The sequence below is a fragment of the Suricata suricatta genome, chromosome 8, assembly GCF_006229205.1.
Source record: "Suricata suricatta isolate VVHF042 chromosome 8, meerkat_22Aug2017_6uvM2_HiC, whole genome shotgun sequence".
In the NCBI taxonomy this organism is placed as follows: Eukaryota; Metazoa; Chordata; class Mammalia; order Carnivora; family Herpestidae; genus Suricata; species Suricata suricatta.
This window is the reverse complement of record NC_043707.1, coordinates 72355622-72371043: the sequence shown is the minus strand read 5'-3', so window position 1 is coordinate 72371043 and position 15422 is coordinate 72355622. Positions and strand designations below refer to the sequence as shown.

Here is a 15422-nt window from a genome sequence, read left to right as displayed (position 1 = left end):
CCCTATGGTCCTGGCAATGTTCTGTTTCTTAAGCCAGGTGGTAGGCACCAGGTGCTCATTTTATCATTAGTCTTTAAATTGTACATAAACATGTATAGCTCTTTTTTATTTGCTCCATACTTCATAAAAATAGAAAGATAAAAGTAAAGGTAAGTTGATGGTTATTTAAGAGAAATAGGATTGAAATAATTTCTGCCAGTAGTGGCTCTCCTGACTGACAAGATTCTCAGCAGAACTGGAGTTGGAAAGCTGCTTTCCTTCTGTCCATTTCTTGATCAATTGTGTTTTTTTGTTTTGTTTTGTTTTTCTTTAATTTTTACTTGGGGGGGTGGGGAGGAATGCCAAGCCAGCTCCATGCCAGCATGGAGCCTGACACAGGGCTTGATCCCACAACCCTGGGATCATGACCTAAGCAGAAATCAAGTGACACCCAGGCACCCTTCAATCAATTGTTAATGAAGCTCTGAGTTACAGAAGAAAGAGGACCCAGAAAATGTGGAAAGCACTACCTGACTCTGCTGAATCCAAAAATTGACCGGTGATAGCAGGGGGACTGAGTGGTTCAGTCAGTTAAGTGTTCAACTCTTGGTTTCAGCTCAGGTCATGATCTCATGGTTCGTGAGGTGGGCTCTGTGCTGGCAGTGCGGAGCCTGCTTGGGATTCTCTCTCTTCCTCTCCCTTCCCCTCTCCTGCTTGTGCTGTCTCTCTCTCAAAATAAACAAACTTTAAAAAAATGTTTAATATGCCAAATTTCATGTTATGTATATTTTGGCACAATATAAACAAAGGGGGGAAAAATGAGCAGTAGGAAATAGAAGGCAGGACCAGACATCATGTGTGAATGAGGTGCCAAGCAGATAAAGATCCAATATCCCAAAAGGATCTCAGTTTTGAATAAAATAACTTTCAAGACATAAGAATTGAATAGTACCGAAAAAGTGCTTACAGATAGTGTCAAAGGCGAGCCTCAATGCTTAAGTACTTAATTAGGAGTGGGGCAGAAACATTAAGATTGAAATGCCATGGAAAGACCTCTGAGCAGAGGAAGAGGTTCTTGGCATACCCTGTGCTGTTACACTGAGAACATTTCAAGCATTCTGTTCAGCTCGGTTGGTAAGATAACTAAATGGCTGTGAACACAGCTTGTCTTAAATCACGCTTCAAATATTACCAGTACCTGCTTACAAGGTGTTTATTATACGGCTATTTCCAGCAAAGAAGAGTTTTATTGTAAGAAGTGTGATTTACACATCTAGCTTTTCACAAAAGCCTATTTTCTAAGAGAAACAGGCTGTTGTTCTGTGCTGCCAAAAAGAATGAAAGTGCCATCAATGGGAGACACAAAGATTATTCTAAGGGGAACTTACTAGGCAGATTCGAAAGAATGCCTGAGTCTGCTTGGACATGGCCAGAGCTGAGAACGCGGCGTAGGCCCCCTTGACCCCTCGTTCTGTATTCTTATGGGTCAGTGGGTGTGCACACAAGCCCCGGAGGCAGGGCATTGCCTACGGCAGTGGTAGCACGGGGTGCGCAGGGCACAACTCCAGCGGGTACTATTCCTAAGCCTGTGTTAAGAAAGACGCCGCCTAGAGGTCAGCAGCACAGTGGCCCTACCCACAGGCATGTGACACTGAGCAAAGAGGATAAATACCTCTTCTCTAAGAATATTAATTGTATCAAAATGGAAGTCATACAAAATATTATTTCTGTATTAAAATGAAGATGGCTATATTTTGCCTATATACAAAGGAATCGATATAAAATTCACATCAGCTAAAACCTTAGACTTCTGAGAAGCTTCATGCTTTCAGTAAGGCACCTGGGGTACCTTCCCAAACCCCTGGGAACCAGTCCTTGTTGGTAAGGCTCCATCTGTGAAACAGGTATTCATTCTGTGACATGCAGGGGTAAATAAACTCACACTATAAATTACAAATTATTAGTATAACTAGACTCAACCTGGGGATCCAGATTTTAGCACATGACTTTTGCAAAGCAAGAATACGATCATAAAAGAGTTGGAAAGATTAAATGCTACAATTACTGTTTCTTTAGCAGCAATATTATACCCACTATAAAAACTGATTCTAGTTAGATCAATAATAGTATTAGCTGTTTATACTCGGCTGAGTTCTGCTATTATTTGTCTGGCACTGAAGCCAAATCAATTTACATTGAAAATTACTTAAATTCATCTTGCTGTCTAGGAAGAAAACTATTTGTAAAGGACACATCTTGAATTAAGAATCTTTTAAATACAAACCAGATATTATATCACAATGCAAAACAATGCAGCCCAGAAACCCACCCTGTAGAATGTAGTAGATGCAAACTACAAAGTGATAGGTAGACCCGGATAACATTTTTTTGTAAAAAATATGAAAATACTACATGCCTATAAAGGTCCTAAAAGGACATATACCCAAAATGTCGAAATGATTATCTTTGAAAAATGAAAGGTCATTTTTGTTTTTTTTCCCCCTCTTTTGTGCTTTCCTGTATTTTCCAGCTTCCCCGCATTTGGCATTTTTATTTTGGTAATTAAAAAAACCCCTATAGTTAAACAAGTGAATACAAGCCAGGTATTAGAAACAGGTTTCAACAGAAAAAAGTAAGGGCAAGGATACCTGTGAATAAGACATCTCCTCCATCTAAGGTTGCGTTTTCATCTTTCATCTCTACTAGATTGAGCTGAAGTTTTTCTAATGCTTCTTTCATCATGTCAACCTGTTGAAAAGAAGGTGATTCAGATTAATATTTTACCATTTTCTGACAAGAAAATGAATCACCTAAAACTTCTGAACACTGAATCACGCTCCCATGTGCACACATGCACACACATAAAGCCTTGTGAATATACGAATATAGGTAGTATAGTTTGGACCAGCTATGACCATTTGTAAGAGAAGAAATTATCTATCAGAAATTGTCCAATTTGTCTCTGTCTAGTCTATACTCAAATCAATAATATAGCCCTTTTTCTGTTGGAGGCTGACTAGTTAGGGGATATGAGTCAAGAAAGGTAGAAAGCAGAACACCCAATCCGCCAATTTTGCCAGAAAGTGCAAGATTTAATTTTAAACCTTAAGTCAGTCAGTCAGTTGGTCGGTCAGAATTGCATACACACAGACTAATATATGGAAGAAATATCAATGACAATAAACAGTAACTTGAAATCTCAGCCCATAAGACAGTCATTGTTTTCCCTTCAAATATTTTCTAAAATATCAGAACCTCTAAGACTATTCTGTAAATCTGAACTGTTAGTTAAATTTAACCTAGGTCCTTAGAGGTGATTAACAAATGCAATAATTACAATCAAACCAAAGAATACCTGAAAATGAATTTTGGGGACTTTCTATGATTCCAGGGTATAGTTTAAAGCACAAAGATATTCTGGGCTAAGTTAGGGAATACTTCTTAGGTTTATTTTAATCCAAGAAAAAAAATTAAGGCATAACAAATGCCCTTTGAAGTTCACAGTTTAATTCAAGCCCTTCCAGCTGCTCAACAATTGTTTAAAAATGTTTAAACAGAGAGAGGGAGAGAGAGAGAGAGCATGAGCGGGGGAGGAGCAGAGAGAGAGAAGGAGACAGAGAATCCCACACAGGCTCCCTGCTGTTATCACAGAGCCCCACCTGGAGCTTGAATCCATGAACCAGGAGATGATGACTTGAGCTGAAATCAAGAGTCAGATGATTGACTAACTGAGCCACCCAGACACCCCTCAACAAAAATATACAAGTATTTCTGAAGGTCTGTATAACTTTTGACATGTAAAGACGTACGAAGAGAAAACATGAATGGGGCTAAGGGAAAAACAAGAGATCCCATGACACTGAGAGAAGCAGGTAGTTCTGCCAGAATACACATGCCTAGGACACAGAGTGCATTATCAATGAAGAGTTTAGGAGACACATCTACAGTGGAGTAACTCCTAAAGTAATAAAAATATGGCAATATTCTGACAACAAGCCTGACATTCATGCAGTCAAGAAAAAAAGAGGATACAAATTAAAATAAATATATCATCTCATCCCTGTGCTGGAACTCATGTAAAAATTCCACAAACCAGAGTGACTCAGAACAATAAAAAATTATTTCCACGGACAAAATGGTCTTAATGTTGTAATAAACACATCCAGTGTTCTCTTCTAACAGGAGATTAGGTTTTTCTATGTAACAGGAAGGGGAATCATTGCTATGGCGTAAAAAAATGCAGAGTAACAATGACCAGGGCTTGCTGGGCTACAATGAACCCAAGAAAACACACAACGGTTTCCTTCTGACATCGGCCTCTGGGGTCTCTGGAAAATTCTCTAAGCTTAGAGAGAGATCATGAGAATGTAGCTATTGGTACCTTTTGTCTCTCTTATGATGCTACTGCTTCTACTATAACTTGACATCAAAGATTACTAGAAATATAGCAATAACATGTATTTTGGCCTGAAAAATGTATATGTAATATCAACATAGGAACTTTATTCAATTCTTAAGAGTTTAATGAGAACAGAAGTAGGGAGGCTAATATATACCAGTTTCAGAAACTCTATTTCTTTAAAAGTCCTGTGTCTTTCAAATTAAAGTTTTAGAGGATAAAATGCTTGTGGTTTCTTAAAAGTTAAAACAGCTGCACCAACATGAAAAAACTGGCTTTTGTGCAAGGCCAGTACTTTTTTCCCCCCTCTTAAATATTCATTCACATCTCTATACACAAAGTCATCAGGATACAAACATTGATGATACCGTATTACTTTCAGAGTTAAGGGTATGGACAAGTTTAAAAATTTATTAAATATCAAGTAAATAGTTCTGAGAATCATAGAACCACATGGCATCAAATGGGCAACACTAACTCCAGGGAAATTTCTGGAGAAGAAACAAGGTTGTCCACTGAGAACTGCAAACTTTTGGCAGAGCGGTTCTATGAGGCAAACTCGGAGGCAAATACGGCCCAGTATTGCCGTGACACAGGGACCCAGAGCAAGCCTGTTAGTTATTCAGGTAGTTAGCCCACTAGACATAGCTACAGAGGTGGGAGTTCTTGCAGGAAAAGATCCAAACCGTGAGCCTTCAAAGAAACTGCCCATTCTGTGGTTACACAGCCATGGTTAATGTTGACTTAATTAACTTTCAAGAGGAAAAAAACACAACTAAACCTCACACCCACCTTTCACTGAGACACTAACCTTGCAGGGTGGAACTTAGCATTACTCAGGAAGGAGAGAAACTGTCAGACTAACAGTATTAATTCTAAAGGTTGAGTTGAATAGGTCATTTTAGCCCATGAAATTAGAAATAAAAGGGCAAATCAGAGAAACAACCTTAATTAATTTAAAACCTAACGACATTATTTTCATACTCCAAAGATTTACACGAACTTTCCTCCTCCCCTTTTCACTCTACATGCACTTGGTTTCATCCTTTCACTTTTTACTCCCATTTCTCCTTGCCCTGCCTTTGCTCCTCCCCTTTGCTACAGATTTCTTCTCTGGCCAGAGGGTGTAGACCACTTCTGCTGCGTCCAACCATCCAGCCCACAGGTCTTCCTCAAAGCTGGTACTAGTTTTGAGGTCACTATCTTTTCCTTTTTATCATACTGCCCTCTCTGCATCCATTTCCTTCTCTCTCTCTCTTTTTTTTGGTCCTGGAGAACTAATGTCATCATGGGGTGACACCAGTCACAGGCACTCCATAGTGTGTAGTGTTAAGATCAAGGGCCTGGTATTCAAATCCCAGCTCAGCTACTAATAAACTTTTGAGCCTCAGTTTTCTCATCTTTAAAATGGGGGGCTGGTCATAATTGCACCAATCTCCTAGGCTCCTCCTGATGACTAAATACATGTAAAGCACTTGGTACTTTGTAATTGCTCAATAAACATTAGATAGGACTTTTATTATTTTGGTGAATATCAGCTTATGTGGACCCAATGACAAATACTTTTACTATGAAACTGACCCACAAAAGAAAGCTGTTGGTTTTTTTTTCTTATATTTGGACAGATTTCTTATGTTTCATCCTTGTGACAGATTCCATCTGGTTTTCAATGCATTAAAGTGACAGTCTTCTGCAAAGCCAATAAAGTTACAGCACATACACTGAAGACGCACTCCAGCTCCTGGAAGCTGTCAGACCATGCGCTAGATTTCCTGTCCAGTCTCTGTCTAACACAGTGCCCTGGAGGTACTGATAAGCTGGGAAGTGGGCCTGTCTGGCGAACTGTCCCACAGGACTCAAAGGGGCATCAGCCAAGATGACACAAAACGATTACAGTTCCTGAGGACGTGACCACTCTAAAGGACTCAATCTAAAGATCTCGCACTCTTTCTCAATGCCTGGTCCCTTTTCTCACCCTTTTTGTTCTACTCTCTTCTTACCTCCTTCTGTGGCCCTCGTTTCTGTTCCCTCATGTGTCCTTCATGTTTACAGCATCATCCTGTCTTCTCACTTCATGCCTTTTGGGTTTTCACAGTGAATGGAAAGAACTGGGGATTTGACCTTAGGCTCAACCACTTAATAAGTGGTTGTGACTTGAGACGAATTATACTTCCTGAGCCTTGGTTTTCTAATCTGCAAATTGGATAGTGCTTCCTCTCTAACAGGAATTACATAACAAATAATATATAGTCCTTGGCACATTATGGTCAAAACTAGTAGCTGCTGATGTTATTGTTTTGCCCTAAATTAACTCAGTGCTGGGTTTGGGTTCTGGCTACCTTTCAAAAAGAAATAAAAGATAAAACTATACCATTTGATCCCAACTCTTCTTCGTCTTGCAAAATTTCCCCCAAATACAAAATACTAAAACAAATATAAAATCTTACACATTTTTATTGGGAACTAATATTCACAATAGCTTGCAAAAGCACTGTCATTAGTTCAATATTCTTTATTTAGATGCCAATATTTTCCCGTTGGCCCTGTCCAAAGTTGTCTTTGTTGCCTATTTTCAATAACAACCACTTTGAATGTTTCACATCTTCGTTTGGATGTGGTGAATGTGCTCACAAGGCCTGATGAACAGTTTTGTGGTGCAGTCCCATTAAGAGTCTACACCAACCTGTTGGCCAAGCTGCTTTCCTTCGGCTGCTCTGCTCAGTGGGGTGCCAGAGGTTATGACTACAGATGAGGACACTGGCATCGGCCTCTCTGTGGCCAGCACATTCCCCACAGATCTGCCTGTGCTAAAAACTGTGCTATCAACACTCTCACCACTAGGTTTTCAGGGCCCATTTCAATGTTCCAAGTACTCATCATATTATAAGAGCTTTAAAATTACAGTCATCCTATTCACACTCTTATCTAGCTTTTAAGAGCAAAATAGCTGCAGCACAGCTTTGTTGTTAGTCCTAGATAATGCTGAGGAAGCCACTCAAGAAGCTGATGTGATGCCTCCATCATGTCAAGGCACAGCTGGCTTGAAACTTGTTGATACATTAAAGTTACACTGTCTTGTCCCTGATCACACTCAAAAGGCCACATTTCATTGGTTTATGCCACTTTAATGTTCCTTGTCAATCAATACATCTTTGATCCTGTGGCCACTTGGACTAGTGTTCATTTGGCTGATTTTAGAACAATACTTAATGTCTCTATCATGCTTTCATATCTTTTCTCAATTAATCAACATTTCAGTTCAACCAACATTTAGTAGATGCCAACTTTTTTTTTAAACCAGGCTACAAATATTTAAACACCAAACCACAGTCGGTGTTCTTGGGATGCTAACAAGCCAGCAGGGCAGATAGCCGTATGAACATATAGTGATAATAAAATGAAATATTTGTTGTGAGGCTCATAATAACTTGAAAAGGCAGTAGGGTAGGCATTAGTATGCCACATTTACATATGAGTAAACTGAGGCTAAAGGAAATTGACTGACTTGCTGAATCAAGCCTTCTGAGCCTATGCTCCTGTTTGTGTTCCTATTCACTGCACTGTGTGATTACGCTTTTCCCAAAGGTTCATCTCAATGCACAGCCCACATCAGAAATGAAGCTCATGCTTTCTGTTTTCCAACTTTGTACACTCGAGTCCACTTCGTATTATAAGATCCTATCCAAGTTGACTCCAGATTCTATGATCTCTTCATTTCAGAGATGGGTGACATTTCTGTTCTAGTGTCTTAGGATGCTAAGGTGCAGTATAATTAAAACATTGAATAATATGAATAGAATGCATAAACCACATCAGGAACGTTCACCAATGACAGCCTGCCTATTAATTACCACCCTTCAACTTTTTGGATGCCTGAGGTTTGTTCAGTGGTTTATTCCTTAACTTTCCCACATGTGCTAATTAAATTACTAGAACAAACCAGAACCACCAAAAAAAGAAAAAAAAGATCAAAGAGAGGCTTAACAAACTAAATGACTGAGTCTTGAAAATTCCTAAATAAAAACACATTGGAATCCTCTGCTATAATTTTAGGACAAAACTCTTAGGAGGAATATATTTAGCAATGATAAAAGCAAACATTTATATAGTCTTCCTATGTGCCAGATACTTTTTAAAAACTCATATTTAATAATCTAACCCACATAATCCAATAAAACGAGTACAAGAATTATTTCTGTTTTAGATATGAGGAAGCAAAAGCAGGCTGGGTGACTTGCCCAAAGTCTTACAGCAGCAGAGCTGAGATTTGAACCTAGAGAACTTTACTCTGCAGTTTCTGTTCTTCTTTCCTATACAACTTGTCACTAACAAGATAGTTTATATCTCTACTATGCAGTCAGATGAAAATAAATAATAGAAAATATTGTGAGCATCTATAAACTCTTAAAAACAGATTATGTTTGGGGTGTCTGGGTGGCTCAATCAGTTAAGCATCCAACTCTTGGTTTTGGCTCAGGTCATGATCTCACGGTTCATGGGTTTGAGCCCCTCATTGTAGAGCTTGCTTAGGATTCTCTGTTTCCCTTTCTCTCTACCCCAATTCTGCTCTCTTGCTCTCTCTCAAAATAAATAAATAAAAATTAAAAAAAAAAAACAGATTCTGTTCACTGTATTTGTATGAACAAAAACGTGAACTCAGACATTCTGGAGGAATCGGGGGTAGGAGGAAGAGGGTCCAAACTGCAGCAATGCAAACTAAGGTTCAGCTTCGGAAGATCCTAAAGTTTGTTCTCCTAAGCATATATATAAACTAATGAATTTTGGGAACCACCACTTCATTCTTCCGCTTTCTAGATCTGATTGTGAGAAAGAGTTATTTGTAGAGAAATCTTCAGTCAACAAATGCATTTTAATTACAATGAGATTACAAAAGCACATAGACATGAAGATACGCTCCAAACCAAGTCACCATACACATTTCAAACCATTTCAATCAATTGGGAAAGATTCTGAGAATCTACCACATTGAGAAGTATGGAGGAAGACTTCTACCATGCCCAAGGCTGCCACTGCCTGATGTATCTCCCATGTGCAAATCTCTCCCTTTGGGTGTTAAAAGAACCTATAAATGTGATGAGATATCACTCCTATGATTAGGTACATTTTATAGCACAGGTAAAGTTATTTTGCAGATGCAACTGAGTCTCTAAATAGTTGGCTTGAGTTCATCTTGGGTGAGCCTGACCTAATCTGGTGAGCCCTTAAAAGGCGGTTTAAAGGTCAGAGACGGAAGAAGTGAGATATTGTACTATTAGTCTGGGGGGAAAAAAAAAAGCAAACAGTCATGTTGGGACTGCCTAGGAAGGATGCCTGCAGAGCGGCCTCTAAGAACTAAGAGCAGCTCCTAGGCAGCAGCCAGCACAAAACCAGGGGCCTTACTCCTATACCCACAGGAAATGAATTCTGCCTACAATCTGAATGAGCTTGGAAGAAGAGCTAAGTTCCACGTGAGAACAGAGTCCAGCCAACAACCAGGTATGCCAGGCCCAGACTTCCAATCCGCAAAATCTAAGAGACAATAAGTGGGTGTTCTTTAATTTTAATTTTATTTAAAAAATTTTTTATTGGGGCGCCTGGGTGGCTCAGTCAGTTAAGCGTCTGGCTTTGGCTCAGGTCATGATCTCACGGTTCGTGGGTTCGAGCCTTGCATCAGACTCTGTGCTGACAGCCGGAGCCTGTTTCGGATTCTGTGTCTCCTTCTCTCTCTGACTCTCTCCTTCTTGTGCTGTCTCTCTCTGTCTCTCAAAAATAAATTAAAAACATTAAAAAAATTAAACAATGTTTATTTATATTGAGAGAGTGAGATTTGGGGAGGGACAGAGAGAGAGGAAGACAGAATCTCAAGCAGGCTCATGCCATTAGCACAGATCCCGACATGGGGCTCGAACTCACAAACTGTGAGATTATGAGCCAAAATCTAGAGTCAGATGATTAACCAACTAAGCCACCCAGGCATCCCAGTGGGTGTTCTTTTAAGTGTTATGTTTATTGCAAGCTGTTAAACAGCAATGGAAAATTAATACAGAAAGTTTCCAATTTAAACATAGTTTATTTTAAAAATTTATCTATAAAGGCCTTTGGTCAGAAGCAAAATGTTGAGCTTATTTCTAAGTTGTTTATTCAAAATATGGTGCAAAAGTTCTTATGATGTTCCTAAGAAATTCCTGAGAAAAAAAATGTTTTAGCTGAGCTTAAAGTTCCAGATCCACCAATTTCCTTAATCCATTATTTACTAATAATGTACAGTAAGATTTTAAATTATAGAGAGCAAGTTGCAATACTGTTTTTTTAAAGTTACAAATCTAATACATGCTCATAGAAATGAAAATGACGGAAGTATATGCCTAAGTAGTCATGCAGAACAAAAGTGTGCCTTGACCCACCCCAATCTTATTCTCAGTTTCATTCATTCAGTAAATACTGAGTATCTGTTCTGAGCTAGATACCACAATAGACAGTAGTCAGTGGTCATCGAAAAATAGATACAACCCCTGATATATAGTGCCCTTAAGGTATCAGATATTAAAGATTCACCCAAATCAACATATAGTTTATACACTATGAGAAGGGTTGTAGAGGGAAACAATAGTGTGCTTTGAGAAATAAGAAGGGTACATGATTCAGGGGTCAAGAAAGGTCACTTTGAGGAAGTAACATTTAAGCTAAGAAATAAAAATGTTTATAACGGTTAGCTATTCCTGCTGGTGGGTCATCTGGAATTCTCCCTTAGAAACAAAACAGGTTTCTGGATGATTCTCAGATCACAAACAGTTCACCTTAATATATGAAAAATTAATTAGGGCCTTATTGTACCAATAAAATGGTCAGTAGAAATGGAAGTTATTTACTGCATAAATACCTTCAGAAGTTATTAGGAAGAGTCAGTAAATGCCATTAATCCTGTGATTATTCTGGAAACTCATATTCATGATGGTCAACATGTGTGAAAGTTTTATAACTACCTAGTTCATTTTCCTTTTTTTTTGGAGCTTTGATAATAATGTTACACGAATAAAATCTCTTGAAACATTTCCCAAAGACTATTAATATCCATTGCAATTTTACCATTGATTTCTTAGATTTCTAAACTTATTGGTTTATCTATGGACTTCTAAGCTTATCTCTAATGACAAGTTCTAAGAATTAACCAGGATGCTTAGCATCTGGGTTCTGGTTCTTGTAAGAGGAGGGGGTACAGCCTCAAATGAAGTCATTTCCAGCTCTAGATTTCGAAGAGTTGTAGTCTCAAAACAGTTTTTGGCATTCATAAATGTGACTTTAACTGCAATTTTATTTCCCTCCAAGAGAGTTTACTGAAAACATTCCAGATGGCTATTCATGAATAATGTATTCTGGATTTTAACCAAATTCAATCAGAAGCAAGAAGCTGAGTGTATGGATGGGGGCGGGTGGAAGACATGGCAAACCCAAAAGTAGATGAAAAAATCCAAGAAGGATGTGAATCCTCAAAGGCCAACAGACTGATTCTGCTACAGTGGGAACAATTGTATCTAAAAAACAAGGTGTGTGAGTGTCAACAATAACTGATGATACTTTGTTGTTTTTTGTGTTTTTGTTTTTTAGTAACCCAAGGTGCTGTTAATTACCTACCAACAGTGATGATAATTACACTATGTAGAGTGTTGATAATGCCTTTCTTATGAGAAAACAGATACCAGGGCCTGCTTAGCTGCTAACCTCTGCATACTTTCTTATATCCATTTGGAGGATAGGAAACTTCAATTTTGTGTTCATCCCTATGAGTTTCCAGGATCAACTGTCACCTAAAAGGGGGATCTAACAAGCTCCAGGCCAATCCCCTGAGACTCAGCATTAAGTCATTCTTTATGCTTTGTCCCATGTTAGACTATATACCTAGGTGTGACTTTGGTCTTTTTTACCTGGAGTCCTGTGGCAGTAACTTATCCCAATCTCTTCCTATGAGGAGGGACCTGGTTTGTGTCCTCTCTAAGGATCTGAGGCTGTAGATGGCCTTTCCAGGTGTACCTGCTGCACACAAGTGGTGCTGGTCATCTCTCTCCATCTCCTCAACACAGAATCAGTAACCCGAAGGGGTGAGGAATCTACTTCTTAATCACTTATAACTCTAGAGGGCCCTCTTTTACAATGTTAATGCCACAGACTTATCATCATTAATAATATATAAAATTTATTACCCTCTTTCTAAGTGCTAAGCATTGTGCTAACTGATTTTACATGGGTTATCTCATATTAACAACAGCATACCCCTTCAGGCACCTCCAAGTCTGCATCAGTCATGGCAGTCCCATCCCTGTTGCCAGGGACTGGTGCACACGACCTAATTTGGGCCTCTGTGAGGAAGTCTGCTGAGAGTTTCCTGGAGGTACAGAAAGAAACATAATTTTGCTTCTTCCTTTGGACATTGTCTGGATCTGGTACTTGGAACTGGTGCTGGTCTGAGAACACAACCATCAACACGGACGACAGGACAGAAAGATGGAAAGAACTGGGTCCTTGACATTATTGAGCTGATGAATCAACCAACTCCGGAGCACAGGAGTTCCTGGGATATGAGAGTCTTCATTTCCTTAATCAATATGAAGTGAGTTTCTGTTAGTTGCAGCTAAAACCAATTCATTTACTTAAAAAATAAAACTGACAAGCAGTATCCAAAGAGATCATAACATTGGGCCACATTACTAAAACTCATTACGTTCTGATGTAGAAACAACTATTAAGTGGAGGGTTCTTCTTTCTCTAGAAATATACCTGACTTACCATTCAACAAATTACACAATATGTAAGGTGCTATTTTAACTGATAATAACTGCTATTGTAGCTGATAAGAATGTTGATCAAATGCCATTGGTGACACTAAGACCATCCTACTTAGAGAAGAGAGCAGATTGTAAATAATAATTTGTAAAGCCAAAAGAAGTATTATACTGCCTCAATTCTGTCGATTGGCATAATTGGTATAGCTCCACATGTCAGAGTTAGTAGCTGATGTTCCAAAACTCTCCCCTCTGAACCACTGGTCAGATCTGGAGGGCATCTGAATACAAAGGTTCGAAAGAATTGCAGAAGGAAAACCAACAAGGCCAGAGGACATGGGAGAAATTACAAACAGCTCTGAAGGGGTGCCTGGGTGGCTCAGTTGTTAAGCATCTGACTTGTGATCTCAGGGTTGTGAGTTCAAGCACCACATTGGGCTCCACACTGGGCATGAAGCCTACTCAAAACAAAACAGAACAATAAGATGCCTGGGTGGCTCAGTTGGTTGAGTGCCTGACTTCAGTCCAGGTCATGACCACATGGTTCACAAGTTCAAAAGCCACACGTTGGGCTCTGTGCTGACAGCTCAGAGCCTGGAGCCTGCTTCAGATTCTGTGTCTCCCTTTCTCTCTGCCCCTTCCCTGCTCACAGTCTGTTTCTCTCTCTCAAAAATAAAAATAAAAATATTTTTTTAAAGGTGGGGGGGGTAAAATCTTAAAAACAAAACAAAATAAATCATCTCTAAAGAAAACTGGGAAAGATCCCTCTAATTATCTGCAAAGTTCTAGATATTCAAAAGCCCCTCTAGGAAACTGGACAGCTGCATATACAAGAATGAAACTGGAGTACTTTTAACACCATACACAAAAATAAAATCAAATGGATTAAAGACCTAAACATGAGACCTGAAACCATAAAAATCCTGGAAGAGAACACAACAGTAATATCTTTGACATTAGCCATAGCAAGCTTCTTCTAGAGAGGTCTCCTATGGGAGACAAAAGCAAAAATACAATATTGAGACTACACCAAAATAAAAAGCTTTTGCACATCAAAGGAAACCACCAACAAAACCAAAAGACAACCAAGTGAATGGGAGAAGATATTGTCAAATGATATATCTGATAAGGAGTCTATATCCAAAATATATACAGAACTTATACAACTCAACACCAAAAGTATGAAATAATTCAATTAAAAAATGGGCACTGGTGCAGCCACTTTGGAAAACAATATGGAGGTTCTTCAGAAAGTTAAAATAGAACCAGTCTATGATCCAGCAATGGCACTACTAGGTGTTCACCCAAAGAACAAAAATACTAATTCAAAGGGATACACTCAACATTATCTGCAATAGCCAAATTATGGAAACAGCCCAAATGTCCATCAACTGATGAATGGATAAAGGTTTGGTGTATATACACACAATGGAATATTACTCAGCCATAAAAAATGAAATCTTGTCATTTGCAGCAATGTGGATGGAGCTAGAGAATATTATGCTAAGAAAGGTAAGTCAGTCAGAGAAAGACAAAAACCATATGATTTCAATCATATGTGGAATTTAAGAAACAAATGAACAAAGGAAAAGAGTGAGGGGGAGACAGAGAAAGAGAGAGAGAAGCAAACCAAGAAACAGACTCTTAACTATAGAGAACAATTGATGGTTACCAGAGGGGAGCTGGGTTCAACAGGTGATGGGGTGTAAGAAGGGCACCTCTTGTAAGGAGCACCCGAGGATGTATGAAAGTGTTGAATCACTATATAGTACATTTGAAACTGATATTACACTGTATGGTAACTAACTGGAATTTAAATAAAAACAAATTAAAAAATAAATTAAAAAATGGGCAGAGGACCTGAATAGGCATTTTTCTAAAGAAGATATACAGATGGCCAACAGACACGTGAAAAGATGCTCCACATCACTAATCATTAGGGATATGCAAGTCAAACCACAACGGGATATCACCTTACACCTGTTAGAATGTCTAAAATCAAGGAGACAAGAAACAAGTGTTGGTGAGGATGTGGAGAAAAAGGAACCCTGCGCACTGTAGGTGGAAATGTAAAATGGTAAAGCCACTGTGGGAAACAGTATAGAGGTTCCTCAAACAATTAAAAATAGAAATACCATACAATCCAATAGTTTCATTATTGGGTATTTACCTAGGGAAAATCAAAACACTAACTCAAAAAGATATATGCACCTCTACATTTATTGCAGCATTATTTATAATAGTCAAGATGTGGAAGCCATCCAAGT

The 15422-nt window shown here is 38.7% G+C and overlaps 1 protein-coding gene across 3 annotated transcripts in view; it reads right to left on the bottom strand.

Moving 5' to 3' along the window:
* Positions 1 to 15422, bottom strand: part of DDAH1 (dimethylarginine dimethylaminohydrolase 1) — a 163463-nt gene that overhangs the window by 36464 nt on the left and 111577 nt on the right. For all 3 annotated transcript variants that reach the window (XM_029948957.1, XM_029948958.1, XM_029948959.1), the window contains exon 2: positions 2628 to 2727. In XM_029948957.1, coding sequence (XP_029804817.1) covers positions 2628 to 2727 — 100 coding nt within the window. The remainder of the gene's footprint in view (positions 1 to 2627; positions 2728 to 15422) is intronic.